Source organism: Electrona antarctica (assembly GCF_951216825.1).
Source record: "Electrona antarctica genome assembly, chromosome: 1".
NCBI lineage: Eukaryota > Metazoa > Chordata > Actinopteri > Myctophiformes > Myctophidae > Electrona > Electrona antarctica.
In genome coordinates, this window is record NC_136806.1 from 49,490,056 (window position 1) to 49,514,223 (window position 24,168).

General features: G+C 44.8%; 1 protein-coding gene across 6 annotated transcripts in view; it reads right to left on the reverse strand.

Annotated features, from left to right (window-relative positions):
- The window catches only part of gria3b (glutamate receptor, ionotropic, AMPA 3b), a 194,901-nt gene that overhangs the window by 24,656 nt on the left and 146,077 nt on the right, over window positions 1-24,168 (reverse strand). For 5 of the 6 annotated variants that reach the window (XR_013789992.1, XM_079501013.1, XM_079501010.1 and 2 more), the window contains 3 exons: window positions 23,165-23,371; window positions 17,734-18,107; window positions 14,486-14,684 (listed from right to left, as the gene is read on the reverse strand). Coding sequence is in view for 5 of the 6 variants with exons in the window: in XM_079501013.1 (XP_079357139.1) it covers window positions 14,486-14,684; window positions 17,734-18,107; window positions 23,165-23,371 (780 nt within the window). In the remaining variant the exon portion in view is untranslated. The remainder of the gene's footprint in view (window positions 1-14,485; window positions 14,685-17,733; window positions 18,108-23,164; window positions 23,372-24,168) is intronic. The other variant, XM_079501011.1, reaches the window with a different exon arrangement.

Sequence of the window (24,168 nt, forward strand, 5' to 3'; positions counted from 1 at the left end):
AATCGTCCAAAAACACAAACATTCAACCGACTGCATGGACAGATACCGTGACAGAAATTAAGATGATGAAACGATGCGTGCCACCGTAGCGACACACGACAGCTGTTACATGGAGATCGGACAGGCACAAAGCTTAAAGGATCACTCTATGTTTTGTTGATATGTTTTGGAATTGTAACCATGCTATTCCTGGTGTTTTTGCACATCTGCATAACTACGGTATAAAGCTTTAACCCATTTTGGGCGGGAACCCCTTTTGGTGTTAGCATTATGTTATGCTTTAGCTATTGAAAAATAGCAGATCTACAAGCTCATAGCGCGCCACTCGGTGGCGCGCTATGAGCTTGTAGATCTGCTACGAGCTTGTATTGTAGGTCTGCTATTTTTGAAAAATCGAAGAACGACTAACATAGAAATATAGCTTTTTCAGAACTGTCAGGATGTAGAAGACATTTTTATAATCTGATCTCAGGTCAAAATGGGTTAATATAGATTTTTTTTAACACTAAAATCAGATTCAGATTTCTAATAATAAGGCCTATTTCATCCCACCCAGCAGAGTGCTTCTCAGGTAAGTGCAGGGGAAAGGGAACACTGACACACTGCCAGGTCTCTCCACCCATTCAGCTCAGGCCTCCCTATGCTCTTGGATCACCTCTGGTTCTGCTGGATCAAACTTGTGCATAATTGGTAGGATATGTAATACTGAATGAGGGCAACAATAGATTAATGTAAAGCTACTTTAACCCATTTAGGCCTGACCTCAACATTTAAAAAAAACCATCTAAATCCTCCAGTTTTCTGAAATAAATATTTTCACGATTTTTCAAAAATAGCAGACCTACAAGCTCGTAGCGCGCCACTCGGTGGCGCGCTATGAGCTTGTAGATCTGCTATTTTTCAATAGCTAAATTACAACATAATGTTTAAAACACCAAAAGGGGCTCCCGCCCAAAATGTGTTAAGGCCTTTCTTTTGACTTAGGATTTGTGCAATGGGACTTTAAAGAGAACTGTCTCAAGCTAACGCAACAGACGGCCAGTTAGCCAGTTGAGGGGAGGGGAGGGGGGGTAGGAGTTCCCGTCGTGAACAGGGAAGTCTGGGCACAGAGAAGCCAAAAGCGGGTGGCTTTGGAGTGCCAAGTGCCTGGAGCCAAGCAGCCTTCCACTGGGCAGCACAACCAAAGCCAGCAGTCTCCCAGGCCAGCTGTCCTAGACAGTCGAGAGCTGCACAATCTGGCTTTTTTTTGGGGGGGGGAGAGGGGGGAGGGATAATGCTGTTAAGAACCCAGATACTTCCTTCTGGATGGTCCCAGAAAGCTGTGGTCTATGGCGCTACGTCCCAAACCTCATCCGGATATCCACGCCGTCGGGCAGAAACCTTGTATATCTCCAACGCCTGACATTTCCCGACAAGTAACACTTTTGGAGATACAAGGATTCCACCCGACAGCGGCGGGCGGCATGGTGGAGGGACAGAGGAACATAATGGTATAATTATGTCGATCATGCGCTGATGAGGCAGAGATGAGTGAAGTTAATTCAGTTATTGGGTTGTTTAAAAAAAAAAAAAACATGGTGGCTCATCCCTCCGTGTTTACATGTTGTGTGTTTATTCACAAGTACAACCACATGTGTAACGCCATTAAAATCCATGTTAAGGCTGCCTCCATCTGCGTCCTTACTGGCTAGAAGTGGTAACAAATGTTCAACGTTAATAAGCTCTGCTATGCTTGCCTTGGCACCTTTGTAAAATGATAAATAAATAATAATAAAATAAGAAAGCAGGTGAAATCATAAAATATGAAGGCAGGGAGTGTCGGGAATGATGACATATGTCTTGTTTGAAACATTTGCGCCTGATTTAAAATTTCCAGCTGGTTGATGCCGTATGGGTCTAATTAAGCCGGAACGTATTTCCTGAAAAACAGATCTGAAATAGAACTTCAGCTCCCATTAATCAGTGTTTTTTTCCCCCCTTCTTTCCCATGTCAGCCCTCTACAGTTTTAATTAAAAGTCCCTTGGAATAGCATTTCACACATGTAATTTCCTATCTGAACACTCATACCATATCTAGGACGCTCGTTATTACCCAGAATGCAGTAGTGCGACTATCCCTGACCACCTGTCAGAGTGTTCCACAGACCAGTCCGTTGTAAGACAGTAGGACAATAATTAGTTTTGGTTTGCCCCCGTTTGTTTGTTGTCTGTTTGTATTTTCTGTTTACTCGAGAGCTGGAGAGATGGGGAGACCTCTGTTATTGAACAATTTGAGGTCGGGATAGCCTTTTCATCCAATCAGAAGAAATGGTTTTTTTTAAATTGTACTTTTACTCTTATATGCTACTCGTTTCTTGTTTGCATGTGAATAATATTTTGAGAGAGGACTTGGGGTGTCCTGTTTGGTCGAGGGAACAAAATATTTTTGTAAATAGTTAATGCATTCAAATGTGGCTGTATCCAACAAAAATGTTGTGCTCCTTGCCAAATTATGTCCCTACTCTTTACTGGCAATACAATGCTTTGAAAACTAGATTGTCTTTGTCCAGCTCATGAATGTAGCCTGTGATAGTGGGATTATAGTGACTAAGAAAGAAAGAAATGTATATAATAATTGTAACCTGTGGAATGGTGCATGAACCCCCATTACTATTGTGTCTGGTTATGGACCCACCCGACACAATAGTGGTGGTCCCCAGGTTGCTCTTATAGGACACAATAGTGGTGGTCCCCAGGTTGGTCTTATAGGACACAATAGTGGTGGTCCCCAGGTTGCTCTTATAGGACACAATAGTGGTGGTCCCCAGGTTGCTCTTATAGGACACAATAGTGGTGGTCCCCAGGTTGGTCTTATAGGACACAATAGTGATGGTCCCCAGGTTGCTCTTATAGGACACAATAGTGGTGGTCCCCAGGTTGCTCTTCTAGGACACAATAGTGGTGGTCCCCAGGTTGCTCTTATAGGACACAATAGTGGTGGTCCCCAGGTTGCTCTTCTAGGACACAATAGTGATGGTCCCCAGGTTGCTCTTATAGGACACAATAGTGGTGGTCCCCAGGTTGGTCTTATAGGACACAATAGTGGTGGTCCCCAGGTTGCTCTTATAGGACACAATAGTGGTGGTCCCCAGGTTGCTCTTATAGGACACAATAGTGGTGGTCCCCAGGTTGCTCTTATAGGACACAATAGTGGTGGTCCCCAGGTTGGTCTTATAGGACACAATAGTGGTGGTCCCCAGGTTGCTCTTATAGGACACAATAGTGGTGGTCCCCAGGTTGGTCTTATAGGACACAATAGTGGTGGTCCCCAGGTTGCTCTTCTAGGACACAATAGTGGTGGTCCCCAGGTTGCTCTTCTAGGACACAATAGTGGTGGTCCCCAGGTTGCTCTTATAGGACACAATAGTGGTGGTCCCCAGGTTGCTCTTCTAGGACACAATAGTGGTGGTCCCCAGGTTGCTCTTATAGGACACAATAGTGGTGGTCCCCAGGTTGCTCTTATAGGACACAATAGTGGTGGTCCCCACGTTGCTCTTATAGGACACAATAGTGGTGGTCCCCAGGTTGCTCTTATAGGACACAATAGTGGTGGTCCCCAGGTTGCTCTTATAGGACACAATAGTGGTGGTCCCCAGGTTGGTCTTATAGGACACAATAGTGATGGTCCCCACGTTGCTCTTATAGGACACAATAGTGGTGGTCCCCAGGTTGCTCTTATAGGACACAATAGTGATGGTCCCCAGGTTGCTCTTCTAGGACACAATAGTGGTGGTCCCCAGGTTGGTCTTATAGGACACAATAGTGGTGGTCCCCAGGTTGGTCTTATAGGACACAATAGTGGTGGTCCCCAGGTTGCTCTTCTAGGACACAATAGTGGTGGTCCCCAGGGTGCTCTTATAGGACACAATAGTGGTGGTCCCCAGGTTGCTCTTATAGGACACAATAGTGGTGGTCCCCAGGTTGCTCTTATAGGACACAATAGTGGTGGTCCCCAGGTTGCTCTTCTAGGACACAATAGTGGTGGTCCCCAGGTTGCCCTTATAGGACACAATAGTGATGGTCCCCAGGTTGCTCTTCTAGGACACAATAGTGGTGGTCCCCAGGTTGCTCTCATAGGACACAATAGTGGTGGTCCCCAGGTTGCTCTCATAGGACACAATAGTGGTGGTCCCCAGGTTGCTCTCATAGGACACAATAGTGGTGGTCCCCAGGTTGCTCTTATAGGACACAATAGTGGTGGTCCCCAGGTTGCTCTTATAGGACACAATAGTGGTGGTCCCCAGGTTGCTCTTCTAGGACACAATAGTGGTGGTCCCCAGGTTGCTCTTATAGGACACAATAGTGGTGGTCCCCAGGTTGCTCTTATAGGACACAATAGTGGTGGTCCCCAGGTTGCTCTTATAGGACACAATAGTGGTGGTCCCCAGGTTGTTCTTATAGGACACAATAGTGGTGGTCCCCAGGTTGCTCTTATAGGACACAATAGTGGTGGTCCCCAGGTTGCTCTTATAGGACACAATAGTGGTGGTCCCCAGGTTGCTCTAATAGGACACAATAGTGGTGGTCCCCAGGTTGCTCTTACAGGACACCATAGTGGTGGTCCCCAGGTTGCTCTATTAGGACACAATAGTGGTGGTCCCCAGGTTGCTCTTATAGGTCACAATAGTGGTGGTCCCCAGGTTGCCCTTATAGGACACAATAGTGGTGGTCTCCAGGTTGCTCTATTAGGACACAATAGTGGTGGTCCCCAGGTTGCTCCTATAGGACACAATAGTGGTGGTCCCCAGGTTGCTCTTATAAGACACAATAGTGGTGGTCCCCAGGTTGCTCTTATAGGACACAATAGTGGTGGTCCCCAGGTTGCCCTTATAGGACACAATAGTGGTGGTCCCCAGGTTGGTCTTATAGGACACAATAGTGGTGGTCCCCAGGTTGCTCTTCTAGGACACAATAGTGGTGGTCCCCAGGTTGCTCTTCTAGGACACAATAGTGGTGGTCCCCAGGTTGCTCTTATAGGACACAATAGTGGTGGTCCCCTGGTTGCTCTTATAGGACACAATAGTGGTGGTCCCCAGGTTGGTCTTATAGGACACAATAGTGGTGGTCCCCAGGTTGCTCTTCTAGGACACAATAGTGGTGGTCCCCAGGTTGGTCTTATAGGACACAATAGTGGTGGTCCCCAGGTTGCTCTTATAGGACACAATAGTGGTGGTCCCCAGGTTGGTCTTATAGGACACAATAGTGGTGGTCCCCAGGTTGCTCTTATAGGACACAATAGTGGTGGTCCCCAGGTTGCTCTTATAGGACACAATAGTGGTGGTCCCCAGGTTGCTCTAATAGGACACAATAGTGGTGGTCCCCAGGTTGCTCTTATAGGACACAATAGTGATGGTCCCCAGGTTGCTCTTATAGGACACAATAGTGGTGGTCCCCAGGTTGCTCTTATAGGACACAATAGTGATGGTCCCCAGGTTGCTCTTCTAGGACACAATAGTGGTGGTCCCCAGGTTGGTCTTATAGGACACAATAGTGGTGGTCCCCACGTTGCTCTTATAGGACACAATAGTGGTGGTCCCCAGGTTGCTCTTATAGGACACAATAGTGGTGGTCCCCAGGTTGCTCTTATAGGACACAATAGTGGTGGTCCCCAGGTTGCTCTTATAGGACACAATAGTGGTGGTCCCCAGGTTGCTCTTATAGGACACAATAGTGGTGGTCCCCAGGTTGCTCTTATAGGACACAATAGTGGTGGTCCCCACGTTGCTCTTATAGGACACAATAGTGGTGGTCCCCAGGTTGCTCTTATAGGACACAATAGTGGTGGTCCCCAGGTTGCTCTTATAGGACACAATAGTGGTGGTCCCCAGGTTGCTCTTATAGGACACAATAGTGGTGGTCCCCAGGTTGGTCTTATAGGACACAATAGTGGTGGTCCCCAGGTTGCTCTTATAGGACACAATAGTGGTGGTCCCCAGGTTGCTCTTATAGGACACAATAGTGGTGGTCCCCAGGTTGCTCTTATAGGACACAATAGTGGTGGTCCCCAGGTTGCTCTTATAGGACACAATAGTGATGGTCCCCAGGTTGCTCTTCTAGGACACAATAGTGGTGGTCCCCAGGTTGGTCTTATAGGACACAATAGTGGTGGTCCCCACGTTGCTCTTATAGGACACAATAGTGGTGGTCCCCAGGCTGCTCTTATAGGACACAATAGTGGTGGTCCCCAGGTTGCTCTTATAGGACACAATAGTGGTGGTCCCCAGGTTGGTCTTATAGGACACAATAGTGGTGGTCCCCAGGTTGCTCTTCTAGGACACAATAGTGGTGGTCCCCAGGTTGCTCTTATAGGACACAATAGTGGTGGTCCCCAGGTTGCTCTTCTAGGACACAATAGTGGTGGTCCCCAGGTTGCTCTTATAGGACACAATAGTGGTGGTCCCCAGGTTGCTCTTATAGGACACAATAGTGGTGGTCCCCAGGTTGCTCTTATAGGACACAATAGTGGTGGTCCCCAGGTTGTTCTTATAGGACACAATAGTGGTGGTCCCCAGGTTGCTCTTATAGGACACAATAGTGGTGGTCCCCAGGTTGCTCTTATAGGACACAATAGTGGTGGTCCCCAGGTTGCTCTAATAGGACACAATAGTGGTGGTCCCCAGGTTGCTCTTACAGGACACCATAGTGGTGGTCCCCAGGTTGCTCTTACAGGACACCATAGTGGTGGTCCCCAGGTTGCTCTTACAGGACACCATAGTGGTGGTCCCCAGGTTGCTCTATTAGGACACAATAGTGGTGGTCCCCAGGTTGCTCTATTAGGACACAATAGTGGTGGTCCCCAGGTTGCTCTTATAGGTCACAATAGTGATGGTCCCCAGGTTGCTCTTATAGGACACAATAGTGGTGGTCCCCAGGTTGCTCTTATAGGTCACAATAGTGGTGGTCCCCAGGTTGCTCTTATAGGTCACAATAGTGGTGGTCCCCAGGTTGCTCTTATAGGTCACAATAGTGGTGGTCCCCAGGTTGCTCCTATAGGACACAATAGTGGTGGTCCCCAGGTTGGTCTTATAGGACACAATAGTGGTGGTCTCCAGGTTGCTCTATTAGGACACAATAGTGGTGGTCCCCAGGTTGCTCTTATAGGTCACAATAGTGGTGGTCCCCAGGTTGCTCTTATAGGTCACAATAGTGGTGGTCCCCAGGTTGCTCCTATAGGACACAATAGTGGTGGTCCCCAGGTTGGTCTTATAGGACACAATAGTGGTGGTCTCCAGGTTGCTCCTATAGGACACAATAGTGGTGGTCCCCAGGTTGCTCTTATAGGACACAATAGTGGTGGTCCCCAGGTTGGTCTTATAGGACACAATAGTGGTGGTCCCCAGGTTGCTCTAATAGGACACAATAGTGGTGGTCCCCAGGTTGCTCTTACAGGACACCATAGTGGTGGTCCCCAGGTTGCTCTATTAGGACACAATAGTGGTGGTCCCCAGGTTGCTCTTATAGGTCACAATAGTGGTGGTCCCCAGGTTGCCCTTATAGGACACAATAGTGGTGGTCTCCAGGTTGCTCTATTAGGACACAATAGTGGTGGTCCCCAGGTTGCTCCTATAGGACACAATAGTGGTGGTCCCCAGGTTGCTCTTATAAGACACAATAGTGGTGGTCCCCAGGTTGCTCTTATAGGACACAATAGTGGTGGTCCCCAGGTTGCCCTTATAGGACACAATAGTGGTGGTCCCCAGGTTGCTCTTATAGGACACAATAGTGGTGGTCCCCAGGTTGCTCTTATAGGACACAATAGTGGTGGTCCCCAGGTTGCTCTTATAGGACACAATAGTGGTGGTCCCCAGGCTGCTCTTATAGGACACAATAGTGGTGGTCCCCAGGTTGCTCTCATAGGACACAATAGTGGTGGTCCCCAGGTTGCTCCTATAGGACACAATAGTGGTGGTCCCCAGGTTGCTCTTATAGGACACAGTAGTGGTGGTCCCCAGGATGCTCTTATAGGACACAATAGTGGTGGTCCCCAGGATGCTCTTATAGGACACAATAGTGGTGGTCCCCAGGTTGCTCTTATAGGACACAATAGTGGTGGTCCCCAGGTTGCCCTTATAGGACACAATAGTGGTGGTCCCCAGGATGCTCTTATAGGACACAATAGTGGTGGTCCCCAGGTTGCTCTTATAGGACACAATAGTGGTGGTCCCCAGGTTGCTCTTATAGGACACAGTAGTGGTGGTCCCCAGGTTGCCCTTATAGGACACAATAGTGGTGGTCCCCAGGTTGCCCTTATAGGACACAATAGTGGTGGTCCCCAGGTTGCCCTTATAGGACACAATAGTGGTGGTCCCCAGGTTGCCCTTATAGGACACAATAGTGGTGGTCCCCAGGTTGCTCTTATAGGACACAATAGTGGTGGTCCCCAGGTTGCTCTTATAGGACACAATAGTGGTGGTCCCCAGGTTGCTCTTATAGGACACAATAGTGGTGGTCCCCAGGTTGCTCTTATAGGACACAATAGTGGTGGTCCCCAGGTTGCCCTTATAGGACACAATAGTGGTGGTCCCCAGGTTGCTCTTATAGGACACAATAGTGGTGGTCCCCAGGTTGCTCTTATAGGACACAATAGTGGTGGTCCCCAGGTTGCTCTTATAGGACACAATAGTGGTGGTCCCCAGGTTGCTCTTATAGGACAAACAAGTGGAATCGTAAGTGATAAAATTAATACATGTGTGGAAAATCTTGGAATTGGAATACATAACGTTGAAGCTGATTAATGTGTACTCTATGGACATTAAATCATGAAATTGGTGACCCACTGGAAAATGCTGTGTTTACTAAAGAGATGGAGAAACGGAGCAAGCCCTGCTACTAAATATAGCAGCGGTCTTCAACAGGGGGTCTGGGACCCGTCCTCAGATACTACAGTGCAGGGGGTCTGGGACCCGTCCTCAGTTACTACAGGGCAGGGGGTCTGGGACCCGTCCTCAGTTACTACAGTGCAGGGGGTCTGGGACCCGTCCTCAGTTACTACAGTGCAGGGGGTCTGGGACCCGTCCTCAGTTACTACAGTGCAGGGGGTCTGGGACCCGTCCTCAGTTACTACAGTGAAGGGGGCTCTGGGACCCGTCCTCAGTTACTACAGGGCAGGGGGTCTGGGACCCGTCCTCAGTTACTACAGTGCAGGGGGTCTGGGACCCGTCCTCAGTTACTACAGTGCAGGGGGTCTGGGACCCGTCCTCAGTTACTACAGTGAAGGGGGCTCTGGGACCCGTCCTCAGTTACTACAGGGCAGGGGGTCTGGGACCCGTCCTCAGTTACTACAGTGCAGGGGGTCTGGGACCCGTCCTCAGTTACTACAGTGCAGGGGGGGGGTCTGGGACCCGTCCTCAGTTACTACAGTGCAGGGGGTCTGGTACCCGTCCTCAGTTACTACAGTGCAGGGGGGGGGGTCTGGGACCCGTCCTCAGTTACTACAGTGCAGGGGGTCTGGGACGCGTCCTCAGTTACTACAGTGCAGGGGGTCTGGGACCCGTCCTCAGTTACTACAGGGCAGGGGGTCTGGGACGCGTCCTCAGTTACTACAGTGCAGGGGGTCTGGGACCCGTCCTCAGTTACTACAGGGCAGGGGGTCTGGGACCCGTCCTCAGTTACTACAGTGCAGGGGGTCTGGGACCCGTCCTCAGTCACTACAGTGCAGGGGGTCTGGGACCCGTCCTCAGTTACTACAGTGCAGGGGCTCTGCCAGATCTTTGTGAGGTAGGATTTATTTTTACACTAACCACTTGAAAACACCCTATAGCATCCATTCTGAGGAGATCAGCTATTTTTGGCAACGAGGTTTGGTGTACAGGGAAGAAAGAGCAAACTGAGTGAGTAAAGAGGGGAAAGTCAAGTTTACTAAGTATTGGCATTTTCAGTGCATGGTGACAGTGGTTAAATTGTCTGAAAATATACATTAACATGAATCCAACAAAACACCGATAATAGTGCTGTCAAACAAGTCTATGAAGCTATCTAAGAAAATATTTAAACTGCAACACAATTTTATACAATACGTAGAGGGGGTCCCTGCTTCATCTGTCTCTCAGCTAAGGGGTCCTTGACCCCTGCTCTAGTCTATAGCAATGATTACTATAGAGCTTTACTTGTTTTTCAAAAGAAGAATGTATGTTTGTGAACTATTGTTGGCGTACATCTCATGCGTCACTACGATACTTTAGTATCTCCGTAATTATTACGACGCTCTGCATCGTCTCGGAGCTTTCAGACTCCAAACTTCTGATCTCAACGACTTTGAAATTCCACACAAACTATGTTGCTGTCTAACAATACTGCAGACGGTAACTTGTCCTTCGTCTGGGGGAGAAGAAAAAAAAATGTGGCTCTCATTTTGTTTTGTTTTGTTTTGTTGTTCTGAACAATTCCACCCAGGGGTAATGCAAATGAATAGTGGATTGTGCCAATAGGCTGCAGCTGTGAAGCACATGAATTGCCTCTCTCCCGCTGATGAGTAATGAGCGAGACAGAGATAAAAGACTGTCATATTGCGTTTCGTCATCACAGTCACAATACCGTTTCATTAATTATTTTTGAAAACCAGTTTGACTGCACTTCTTAACCACTCAAACCAAACTAGACAGTAAACTGGGCCTGGGTTGGCCTGGCATGCACTTGGACAGATATTTTCCCATGTACACCACACATCGCCCAAAATAGCCCATCTACAATCTCAATGCGCTCAATCTCCCGCACCCCGCACTCCCCCCCCCCCCGGTCTCACTCACTCACTCACACACACACACACACACACACACACACACACACACACACACACACACACACACACACACACACACACACACACACACACACACACACACACACACACACACACACACACACACACACACACACACACACACACACACACACACACACACACACACACACACACACACACACACACACACACACACACACCTGGAGATGACAATCCATGCCTTCATATCCTCTCCACTCGATTACTGTAATTCCTTGTACACCGGTATTGGGCGGTCTTCACTCAGGCGTTTGCACCTGGTTCAAAACGCAGCTGCTCGCCTCCTTACTTATACCGACGATATAACCCCAATTTTAGCTGCACTTCATTGGCTCCCTGCCAATTTTAGAATTGATTTTTTAAAGTGCATTTTGTTTATAAATCTCTACATGGGAGATTGGGAGGGCTGGCCCCTATCAGAACTCTTGTACTTTTACACCCAACCAGAGCACAGAGGTCTGCAGACAAGCTGCTCCTGGTTGCCCCTGAAAGCCAGGCTAATAAGCAGTGGGTGATCGTGGCTTGGCCGCTGCAGCCCCCAGGCTCTGGAAGCCTATTAGAAGTTCTCAGCCTATCGAGGCCTTTACATCTCTCCTTAAAGGGGCATTCCACTAATTTTCAACATTTTACTATGTCATTAATATACCTTAGAGCTGTTGTGTGGAAATAATAAAAAAGTCCCCCCATTATGTGTTTCCTAGAACTGTAATTATGAAAAAAATCACCATGTTAATGATTTTTTTTCAGACCTCTAGTTCTAGGAAACACAGAATGGGGGGACTTATTATTTCCACACAACAGCTCTAAGGTATATTAAAGACATAGTAACATTTTGAAAATGAGTGGAATGCCCCTTTAAGACTCACTTGTCATTGGCTTTTAATCAACGTACCTGAGGTTCTTTTATCCATTTGGGTGCACATGCATATGTATGGTATTATGTTGATGCTTTGTTTCTCTTTGGTCCATTTCAATCGTTTTAAACGTGCTCTATAAATAAAGATACGATTTGATCGGTGCCGGAGATTGAAACAATGGTGATATTGATCTGAAGTCAAATCAGCCAGCCAGTACTTAAAAGACATGCATGTTGTGTTTTATCTACTCAGCAAAGGGGTCGTGGGTGTTTGTACAGGGACTTAACCCATTTTGGGCGGGAACCCCTTTTGGTGTTTTAAACATTGTTATAATTTAGCTATTGAAAAATAGCAGATCTACAAGCTCATAGCGCGCCACCGAGTGGCGCACTACGAGCTTGTACGTCTGCTATTTTTGAAAAAATCGTGAAAATGTGGCGCAAATCCTGAAGACATTTTATAAATTTCGACGTCAGGCCTAAATGGTTTAATAACCGCTCAGCATTTGGTCAAATTAGGGTTTAATTGCGTGTCTCATCCCTAACGCCAACGGACATATTGCTCCGTTCCAATCCCGTGCGTCTTTCAAAAGGCGCGTGTTTGACCCACAGGGCGTTCTCTTCATCAGGACCAATTTGCCAGCCACGGCCAGCGAGCTAATTATATTTTATGAGCTGACCCCTTTGAGTTTTAGGCGTGATGCAGGCAGCGCTTTGATTAGGCTCCTGCTTTTTATCACCTCTGAGACTCTTTTTATGTTGTTATCAGACTTTGTTGCTGACAGGCCCCCGCATCCTCCAAGGTTGCTCACTGCAGCAATCGTGCGCGCATAAATTTCACATTCGGTGTCACAGGAGTTCAAGAAGTACTTCACTGGCAACATATGCCTCATTTGTGCCTCGCTCTCTTATGGAGATCAGAATAATTGGACTGAAAAATACTGGTTCTCAATGCTGGGTGCAGGCCAGGGTCCAAATGGACCCTTCAGACTGGCAGCCCAAATCTAATTTTCTTTCCAGATTGGAGTGGGATTGTTTTTTTGTTTGTTTTTTGCAGTTTGAACAAGGCTAATGATTGTTATTCAAATCTGATTTGGAAAATAATCAAATTATTTTTTTTTGTTTTTTTGCTGTTGAAACATGACTTGATGAAACCAATCTGATTACAGTATACGGGTCCATTCGGAGTTAAATTGAATTTACAGCATAAATTGGGGTCCCAGAGATAACAAAACAAAAACAAAGTAGTAAAGTAAAGTAAAGAAAAAAGTAGAAAAAAGGAAGGGATGTTGCTAATTAAATGCATATTAAAATGGGGGTCCTTGGAACTATAAAAAAAGTTGAGAACCACTGAATTAACTCTGAGGGAGTCAGAGTTACGGACCCTTAACTCGTCAAGGAACCACTGACACACTGCAGCACCGACGCATACATTTGACATTCATGTCACATTCACGTCACATTCATGTCACAAGAATTCAAGAGGTAATTCCATCGGCATTACTCTCTTACAGAGACACATATAATTGGGACTAAAGCGTAGAAGGTAGACAATAGCTCTCCAGCGAGCAGTTTTTCCAGGGACATTACACAAGCTATAGCTCGCTTTATCGTCCAAGCAAAGGCCCGGATACTAATTGAGTTTGTGGAATTACAGAGCGCCTAGTTGAACAGCAGTCAGAGCAGAAGGCCCGCTCTACGGACGATTTGTCCAGCACTGTGCTGATTCAGCAGGTTGTGGAGGTCAGGACAATGGAGGAAAGTTACTGTGGAAGTACTGTGCACTGTGTAAAGTACAGTTGGAGGCCATCGATATTGTCCTTTTCTTTTTGCTGAGGTTTGCGTGATCTGCGCAAAAGGACAGTTAACCCATTTTGGGCGGGAACCCCTTTTGGTGTTTTAAACATTATAATTTAGCTATTGAAAAATAGCAGATCTACAAGCTCATAGCGCGCCACTCGGTGGCGCGCTATGAGCTTGTAGGTCTGCTATTTTTGAAAAATCGTGAAAATATTTATTTCAGAAAACTGGAGGATTTTTTAAAATGTTGAGGTCAGGCCTAAATGGGTCAAATGATAAGGGACAATATCGGTGGCACCCAACTGTACTTTTAAAGGGCTCTGGCCACTGAAAATGTTTTTGTGAGTGGATGGACGCTTTGGATATCATGTCCCTGGCGCTCACATGTCCCCAGTGTTCAAACCCATCAACCGCGACTGTGCTCCAACATCCTGTCACCTGGCGTTATTAGCACAAATGTCTTAGCAGAAAAAACGGTAGACGTGGACGCTCGTGCACTCACAGCCAGGAGGATCAGAAGAGCTGCGCTCCTCTCCAAGAGATCAACTATTGTCTGCATGAAGACGCTCAGGGCGCCGCATCAAAAAAGGGCAGACGCCAGGAGCGCCGAAGCGCGATGCTCGGGCACTCTGGAAGTGGACCGAGTCTTTACCCTCGAAATATGTGACGGACAGTTCAGTAGCTGTCAGCACAAAACATGCTTTCTTACTTAACTTGAGTATTTCCATTTTTCGCTACATCATACTTCCACTCCGATACAATATAGATTAGATTGTAGATTTTGGTACTATATATATATATAGTGTGGGGGGGGGGGGGGGGGGGGTGCCTGCTTTAAGTATATCTTGACCCAAACACCTTTGAACTTTGACTCGAGCGCAACATTTGGAATACACACAATTCACACGTAACAAGAGTATATCCAAATTGCGCTATTCTTGCTCCCTTTACTTACTGTAAGTATAAAACAAAACAACCGGTCAATCATGAAAGGTCAAGCGTTTGCTCACCCTAAAGAACTCCTTGGTGGAGCCTGAGTCCAGCGTTCCGTATGCTATCTCTGTCTGCTTGGCCAGGTCCTCGGCGCTCTCTATGGGAGACACCATCCTCTCCACTGTCAGGAAGGCAGCCAGGTTGGCTGTGTAGGATGAGATGATGATGAGGGTGAAGAACCACCACACGCCACCCACGATACGTCCCGACAGAGACCTGCATGGTGGCCACAGATTGAAGGAGGGCAGGACATCAGGGTGTTAACTCATTAAGACATGGCCGATAAAAAAAAACTATGTTTCTATAGTGGTGCTCAAACTTTTTCATGTTTAAAAAAATAAATACCGCGAGAGTACGCACTCCTCTGTGATACGCACGGCAAGTTTGAGGTGGATCGGTCAGGCGGCCGTGATTTATCTTCACAACGTATTGCAACTGTTTCGTGGCATCGCAAATCATGGCCGTGGACTGGGCTTTATGATCGACCAGATGTAGATCAGCTGTTTTCGCAGAACGTTCGCCCATTTCTTTAAAATAAGAAAATTGGCCAAATGTTCTTCTGTGTGCACCAGATATTTGTCTATTTATGGCCGTTTTGACATGCCCAGATATAGAATGGTAGGGTTCATTAGATGACGTGGATGTTTGATCTCTCACGCGGGAGACCCAGGTTCAAATGCTATACAGTTGGAGGCCATCGATATTGTCCTTTTCTTTTTGCTGAGGTTTGCGTGATCTGCGCAAAACCCCTTTTGGTGTTTTAAACATTATGTTATAATTTAGCTATTGAAAAATAGCAGATCTACAAGCTCATAGTGCGCCACCGAGTGGCGCGCTACGAGCTTGTAGGTCTGCTATTTTTGAAAAATCGTGAAAATATTTATTTCAGAAAACTGGAGGATTTAGAAGGATTTTTTTTAAATTTTGAGGTCAGGCCTAAATGGGTCAAATGATAAGGGACAATATCGGTGGCACCCAACTGTAGTTCCCAATCAGGAATCGAGCACATTTGTTGACGTAAGCAGGAGGGCTGTATAGCCCCTCCTTATACTCACTAGAATAGGTCATGCTCACACACAAAGTCACTGCTGGGAGTGTCTAGCACTGCTCAAAAATGATCAAGTGAAATTGCAAACTCTTGTGGAAAACTATATGTCTTGGACGGGACAGGGAAACCGAACAGCAGAGAAAAGCATTGGCGTTAAATCTGCTTCGCTCTCTCTCTCTTCTAGATGTGAATCTATCTTCCAAATGGACAATCTTCTAAATTAATTGCACCCATTATATTAAATTGAGTTGGAGGGTTTTAATTGAGTTTGACAGTTTGCATACTAAGACTGCCGTGACTAAAATGGTTTTATCGATACCGTCTTCAGGCTGTGTGACCTGCCTTTCTCTGTAGGCCATGAACTCTGACCTGAGTTGCTTCGGGGCTAATGATCAAGATGATTACTGAACATTTTCTGAACCAAAAAGATGACATCCATTGGCCACTTCGCTGCATTATGCAGTGCTGACACAGAATGGCTTTTTATGGCTCTTAGGGGTTTAACAATAATTTCTGATGACCAGTGCAATTAGACACATTAACCAAATTGCCAGATCATAGAGATCACTTGATGAGCTGCACTAGATAGATTACGTTACATGGCCGGCAAGTCTATGGACCTTTAATGTTTGTTTAGAGCGCTTTGAACCTAAATTGAATGGCAGCCAAGTCTATGGACTTTTAATGTTTGTTTAGGGCACTGACATGACGACGTGAGACGTCTTGTGGTCAATATGATTACATCGTGTGACTGATTTTGTTTTATACAATAATAACACACTGCATTCATGTCTGAGTCGTAACATATTTTGGCAGTGAATCTGCAATGAATGAAAGTGACATAATTATGTGCAGGCTTCTGCAAGTCAAGATGATGCTTCATTTCAACATGTGGCGCCAGTGGCGCCCCTCGCTCCACTGGAGTGTGATTCTTTTTTAATCCACAACTAAAATGATTCATAATGGAGAATGATTTAGTTTCTTATTTTCAAAAGATTGATTATTTTATATTAGTTTGAGGAGCGCATCTATGTCACTTTAGATTGTATCCACTTTTAACCATTATTTTATAGGCCTACTTTAGCTATTATAAATAGCAGATATATTAAAGGAGCATTCAGTGATTTTGGTGATTTGGAAAACCACCCAGTCCGCCCCGGTAACAAAATGTGCACATGCACGCTCTACAGTGAGGGGAAGTGCAACAGGCCAAAAGCATGTGCACCAAGGCCCGCCCTTACTCGATCATGATTGGAGGGAGGCCCCACTCATCCTGATTGGATGAAGGTTTTGCCACCCGCCACCAAAACTGAAACTAGGTTTTTTTGACCCCAGGGGCTCACTGGGGACAGGGAGGAACTCCTTATATGGTCAGCACACTCTATAGTAGGAAGGATTATCCAGAAAAAAATAAAAAATAAGTGATATTTGAATTAAGTCAAATCACTGAATATACCTTTAAGCAGATAAGCTATGAGCAGATATACAAGCTCATAGCTTGTATATCTGTTATTTTTTAAACATCATGGCAATCTGTGCAAATCTTTGAATATATATATATATATATATATATATATATATATATATATATATATATATGGCCACCAGTCGTGTTGTGAGCTTGTAGATTGGCTATTTTCGGATATCCAAAGTGTAAAATACTGTCAGGTGAAAAGTGGTTAAACTGATACTATATAATAACTAATAATTTGACTGGGGGACCCCTTTAACCCCCACATAATATGGGCATGAAAAGGGACACAGAGAGGCCCGTGCACAAAGCATGTTATTACATGCAGACGCAACCTTCTACTTCATAATATTGATACATTACCAGTGGTAGAAAGTAACCAAGTACATTTACCGGTAGTTAACATTTTTGAGGAATTTGTACTTTACTTGAGTATTTCCAATTGCCAATACTTTTACTTGTACTCCACTACATCTCGGATCCACATATTGTACTTTTACTCCACTTTATTTTAAACAAAGCCATTTGAAAATCTACAAGCTCGTGATGCGACGCATTGTGAGCTTGTAGATCTGCAATTTTCGATTTTTATACATTTGAAAACTCGAAATGGGACATTCTGCATAATGAGTATTTACTTTGGTACATTTTGATGCCAATACTTTTGTACTTTTACTCAAGTACATTTTGAATCCTGGACATTTGACCTGTAACAGAGTAGTTCTAGAGTACTGTTCAAGACCCACCTGGGGGAGATGTCGCAGCCCTGCTGCATGAAGGCGCCCAGCGAGAACCACAGGGAGTTGAAGATGCCAAAGTCGTTGGGGGGGTCGGGCGGGGTCTGGGGGTCTTTGGTCTCGTCCTGATCGTCCAGGTTCCACTCGTACGGGCTGAAGCGGCTCACCAGGAACAGAACCACGCTCACGCCAATATAGGCAAACACTATACACATCCAGATCTCATAGGCCAGCGGGTCCAGGAAGGAGAACACCCCGGGTTTGGACTTTTGGGGTTTCTTTATCATAATGGAGATGCCCAGACTCATAAAGGGCTTGGAAAAGTCTATCACCTCCTCTCGAACCAGTGTTATGGTGAGAGGCGCGACAGCTATATCTGCTCTCTGGAAACAGGGGGAACACGGTACAGCGAGCGTTAGTTCCCGCGCCGGCACAAAGCGAGACAAACCGGGGTCATTCTACACCGGTGGTTCCTAAACACATATGCATTTTACCGGGGACCCCCTGGAAGGTCCACAAGGACCCCTGGGGGGTCCCCCGGACCCCACTTTAAGAACCACTGCTCTAAACATTTTGAAAGACTGCAGCCAGAATCCCAGGTTCTCCTACAAACTTTAGGGAGAATAACATTTTATTAATATTATTATTATAATTAATAATATTAGGCTGTTCATTAAGACATTCATCTGAGATGTAAACATGCTGCTTACATCACTGCCGGGTGGAAACCTTGTACATACAGTATGTCCAAATCTGTTACTTTAATTACTTATTTAATTTATCAAAAAAACTGTACCAATGGATATAAAATCCACAGACACACATTCAAAAATAGAAAAACCTTGAACTATGGAGGTTTCTCCCAGAGCAACGACAGTTTTTCAACCCAAACAGACTCAGTAAGTCCCGAAACGAGAACGGTAGGATAGAATTGTAGGGCAGATAAATGTTAGATAATATTATTATGTGAGGATACTAGAAGTCCCGCAACACTTGACTAACGCATGAGAGATTGAGACAGAAGGCAATATAAACACATTCTTCACGATGAGAGACAGCAGAAATGAGAAACAGCCTTTGGGGTTTCTGAATGACAAATATATTTAGATAAACGCAGAGAAGCAGCTTGGAAGGAATTCAACAAGGTGTCATGTTTGCAAGTTTGCCTCGAATGGATCCCTATTTATTCCAAATACTATTTATTGTGTTTGGGAAAATGAGTGGAACGACTCCAGGAGATTAAAATGAATCTTTATAAAAAAAACAACGGCGCACAGATAATGGAATAGCTGCTAAAAAAAACAATTAAAGAAAAACCCACTAAAACAAGGGCATGAAAATAGCTAATGAAAGAAAAGTAATTATTAATAACCCTCACCGTGAAAAACTAAAACAAATAAAACAACATTCTAATTGAGCGGTTCCAAACCTTTTCTGGCTAAGGGCTCACTTGAAATCTCCAAAGCGTTGGTGGACCACCACATCTGACCACTTGTTAAGTGGTCAGATGGGTGGGTCCATTATTTTTTAACTCATTCTATGGCAAAGCTGAGATTTCTCGTAGATACATCTGTGCCAATTTTTTTATTTATATTAATGCAGAGAGGTCCCTATTTATTATCATCCGATTAGCTTGGAGTTGCTCTAGCTAGCGGTAACTACATTGATTTGTCAAGGTTTTAAAGAAGAAAATGTAAAAACAAGTTGAAACATTAAGCTTTTAAGATTAATGTTAAATGAATAATAAAAAAGCCAATTATTTGGGGGCCCACTTGCAATATCTAGACAGGCCCCATATTGTGAATCGCTTCACCTAACAACTGCATACAAATAGCTAGTAGTGAATGAAAAGTAATTAATACAACGCTAGCCATAAAAAAACCAAAGAAAAACAAAATGCCGCAACAACAAAATCCTAATTCAAATCGTGAGTGATATTGCTAATCATCTCCTACTTCTCTGCATGATATACAATACATTCCGTCAGTTCTGTGTCCAACGACAAATGGCTTTGATTTAAAGTCGCACACTGTTCAACGGGTGACTGTGATGAGGAACATGGCAACCCCAAGCTCTCTCCAGCATTCCAGCTCGCATGCCATTCATCAGCACCCCCCCCCCCCCCCCCCCCATCCCCTGAAGAGAAACCAGTTCTGGCATTTGCATTATGTTTTATCTTCCAAGCTGTTTCTCTTCGCCCAACACCCTCCCTTACCCCCCTCTCCCCATTTTTTGTTTTCCTGCTCCATATCATGGCATTCTACCAAAAACGCTCTGAGGTGGCGGCAAGCACTTTTCTTCTCTCTTCTCTCTCTCTCTTTTTTTTACATTCACAACCATGGGTTTTTCTTTGTAAAAACAGACGCAAATAATTAATCACTTCAGACAGTGTTTCTGCAGCTAGCGTGTGTGTGCGATTAATTAAATAACCGCCACTCTTCAAAGCGTTGCGGTTTTGTATGAAGGACACTTATTTGTACTGTCTGCTCTGTATTGTCTTCCACACACATAAATTAAGGAATATAGCGGCTGTTTTTAAGGCGACGCACCCGCGGAGCGTGTTCCTTTACAAGGTCAAAGCGAGTGAAACGCAAACACACCCTGATATAACGTGACAGTGTTGCTTTGCGCGCCCCGTCAACGCTGGGCTATATAACCATTTAATCCTCAACGCCAGCAGCAGTCAATCAGCGGTGACGGGAAAACAAAACACATAAAACGCACAGCCTCCGGGCCCAAACCTTTAAAAAGACAACTAAAATCAAATGAATTTACTGGTCAGAAAGGTCAACGCGTGCATAATCGTTAGCGCCCGTCGCACCTGCCGTAAAAGCTACAGGAGCAGAATGGCTTGATAGGGGTTGACAGGTAGGCACTAGGCAGTGGTGGTGGAAAGTAACTACAGTAAGTACATTTAGTCAAGTACTAGATGCAACTTTGCAGCCCTATTACTTTACTTGAGTACAGCTTGTCAATATGTTCAATACTTTTCTACTCCACTACATCTCAGATGCAAATACTCTACTTTTTACTCCATTACAATTATCTGTTAATTATTCACTTTTGTTGCTGTGTAGATTTAGAATATTTATATTATTACAAAACAGCTTTTAAAACACACTTAAGTAATCAAAAGTACATTTTCTTTTCATTATCAATGCATTGCGGTATTAAAAACTTGATTTTAAAGTGTGAAAGTTTTCAAAAGATTACAAAGCAATATCTGTAACAGACAAAATAGCAGACAAAATAGCTCACAATTTGAAATAGGGCATTATAGGGTACTTTAATAGGGCATTATAGGGTACTATAGGGCATTATAGGGTACTATAGGGCATTATAGGGTACTTTAATAGGGCATTATAGAGTACTATAGGGCATTATAGGGTACTATAGGGCATTATAGGGTACTTTTACCCATCCTAGAAATGTAGTGGAGGCGAAAGTAAAGATTGTCTATTAGAAGTTGTGGTCTAAAATGACAAATATTCAAGTAAAGTACAGACACGTTTGAGTAAATGCACTTCAGTACACTCGCATTACACTCGCGGGGGGGGGGGGGGGGGGGGGGGGGGGGGGTTGTTGACAGGTAGATGGACCCTTTGTTTCCCCCCCCCCATCCCCCATCTTCCATCTGCGAAGTGGACTTCCAATTTGGAGGGTAATTTGCTCACGATAGCAGATCAAACGAGGCAATCTCTGTGGCTGATAGCGGGGAAATTGAACAGATGAAGAGAGCGTAACACTCATGCATTTTGCATCCCCCCCCCCCCCCCCCCACTCAATAAGCTGCTGTGACCTTAGAGCAGTGGTTCTCAACCTGTGTTATTATTTTGGGGAGTCGCAGCCTTAAAAGGTTAAGAACCACTGCCTTAGACAGAGGCTCATTTGGGAACGCGTGAGGGAGGCCATTATGAAACCTCTGAGCACTTTGTCTGGCGAACAACACCCCTCTGCTCAGTGGTGGACAGTAACAAAGTACGTCTCTGTCGTCTGGAAACCTCATATGTCCAAAAAACTAAACTTTTCAGCATTCAAGTTAAAAAACGGCAGAAGTAGCAGATCTACAAGCTCAAAACACTTTTCGAGCTTGTATATGTGCTACTTTTGATACTTTAGTGTGACGCTGTGGAGACGAGAGGTTTCTGCCCGAAACTATTTACCGGTACTCGAGTAATTTGCTACATCTCGGCAAATATTACTTTAAAACTTCATTTACAAGCTACTGTACTTTGTAGTACATTAGATTATTATTACAAAACACACGTTAACCAATTAAGCCCTATTTTATTGTTTGTTTTTCAAAAATAGCATATCTAAAAGCTCACAATAGCAGCTTGTAGATTTGATATTTTTGAAAGAAATTGAAAACATGTAGTACTTTCACTTTTGCACTGTATAAGTATATCTGATGCCATTACTTTTACTCAAATAAAAGTTTGAATACATTACTTTCACTTGTAACAAAGCAGACAGTACTTAGACATTGTGCTATTGTTACTTGTACTTCAGTAAAAAAGTACTCCCCCAACCACTGGCCCTCCGCTAATGCGAACAGCCCCACCAAACTTTTATGGAGCGCAAGCCCCCATATGGATCTTGTTGCCTCTAAACCGCAACCCCACCATTTAGCTGTTGATTTTGAAGCAGATTTTCTCAGCTGTGAATTTACAACGCCGCATATCCATCATACACATCAAACAATGAGCATAATTACACAATCACTTCAAAGGCATATAATTTTTCATTCATCAAAGTGATTACAGTCGTGTTTGCCATATGGTCACATTGTGTTTACATACCTACCTCTGTTTTGACCGTGAAAAGCCTGATGCAATTTGTAGCCTAAGCACAAGTGAAGGATTAATTGCAATGAACAGCACTGAGAAATGATTTCATTTTCTCCAGCTCAGGATTAGCACCAACTCCCACAATGCAAAGCCCGGTGGACAACGTGCATTAGTCGTTGCTGTCGGGCGGAAACCTTTTATGTCCAAAAGGGCTACTTTTCACTAAATGAGGAATTTGAAAAAAAATTATCCAATGTACCGTAGCTATTATTTAGTCATAAGCTCTTGTTAATACTTTGTATTGGTTAAATATATATATAAACCCACAGACTTTCAACATTGGTCAATAGTGTAAATAGCATGTAGATCTGCTATTTCCTCTATTTTGACAAAGTAGGGCATTCATTAACGAGAAAAACGCATACAACGTTGAGGAGATACAAGGTTTCAGCGCCCGACGACGACGGTTTGATAAAACTCACTCCCAGCAGAACTATCGGACTCGCCCGTTAAGCGGGCGGTTTTTGAGCTCGCTCGGGTGAGTCGGTGATGACCTTAAGACAGAAAAATGAGATCTCCTCTCATGTTGAAGTTCCTTGCAAACTGTCATGTAATCGTGAAATCAGAGATAGGTTCCCATGGTTACTCACCCCATAGACCAGTTCACCGACCATGCCGTTCCAGGTCTTGGTCTCGGGGTCACGGGCTCCGTACTTCCCATCCATTACTATAGACAGTTTGTACTTAATTCCAACATGTTTGGCAATCTCAGACGCTAAATCGACGCAGTAGCCTTCATATCTGTCATTGCCACCCAGCTGCAAATGATTTTTCTTGTACATCACATAAGGAGCTTCCTGTTGGTTCGAACACACACTTGGGTTTATTCACGCCCTGTGCTCGCAGGGTGCTGCCTTGCACGCACACACGCACCTTTGCATTCAGTGTCCGCACGCGCATACACACACACACACACAGAGTGTATTACTATACTTCTAAGGACATCAACATTTTTGGTTGCTACTTTGGACTCATGGTCCTCACAAGTATAGTAATACAAGTACGCGTGTGCACGCACACACGCGCACAGACTCGCGCGCGCACACACACACACACACACACACACACACACACACACACACACACACACACACACACACACACACACACACACACACACACACACACACACACACACACACACACACACACACACACACACACACACACACACACACACACACACACACACACACACAAATAATAAGCTGCTAGTACAACCACAGTCATGCAAACAAACAGCATGCACAGATGATGCACCACAAATGCACTGACACACACTGACTGGCCAGCAGACACCAGGCCTGACACTTTGTACTTTGACATACAGGACTCTTTACTTGGATCAGAGTATTCTATACACTGTAGTATTTACTTGGATCAGAGTATTCTATACACTGTAGTATTTACTTGGATCAGAGTATTCTATACACTGTGGTATTGCTACTTTTGCTCAAGTCGGAGCTCTAAGTCAGTGGTTTTCAACCCTTTTCACATCAAGGCCCATTATTTATTTGGCATTTGAGCCACGGACCACCATTTGATGACCTTTAGCCTCTCAGACACAAAAAAACACTTACATTATTTTGTTATT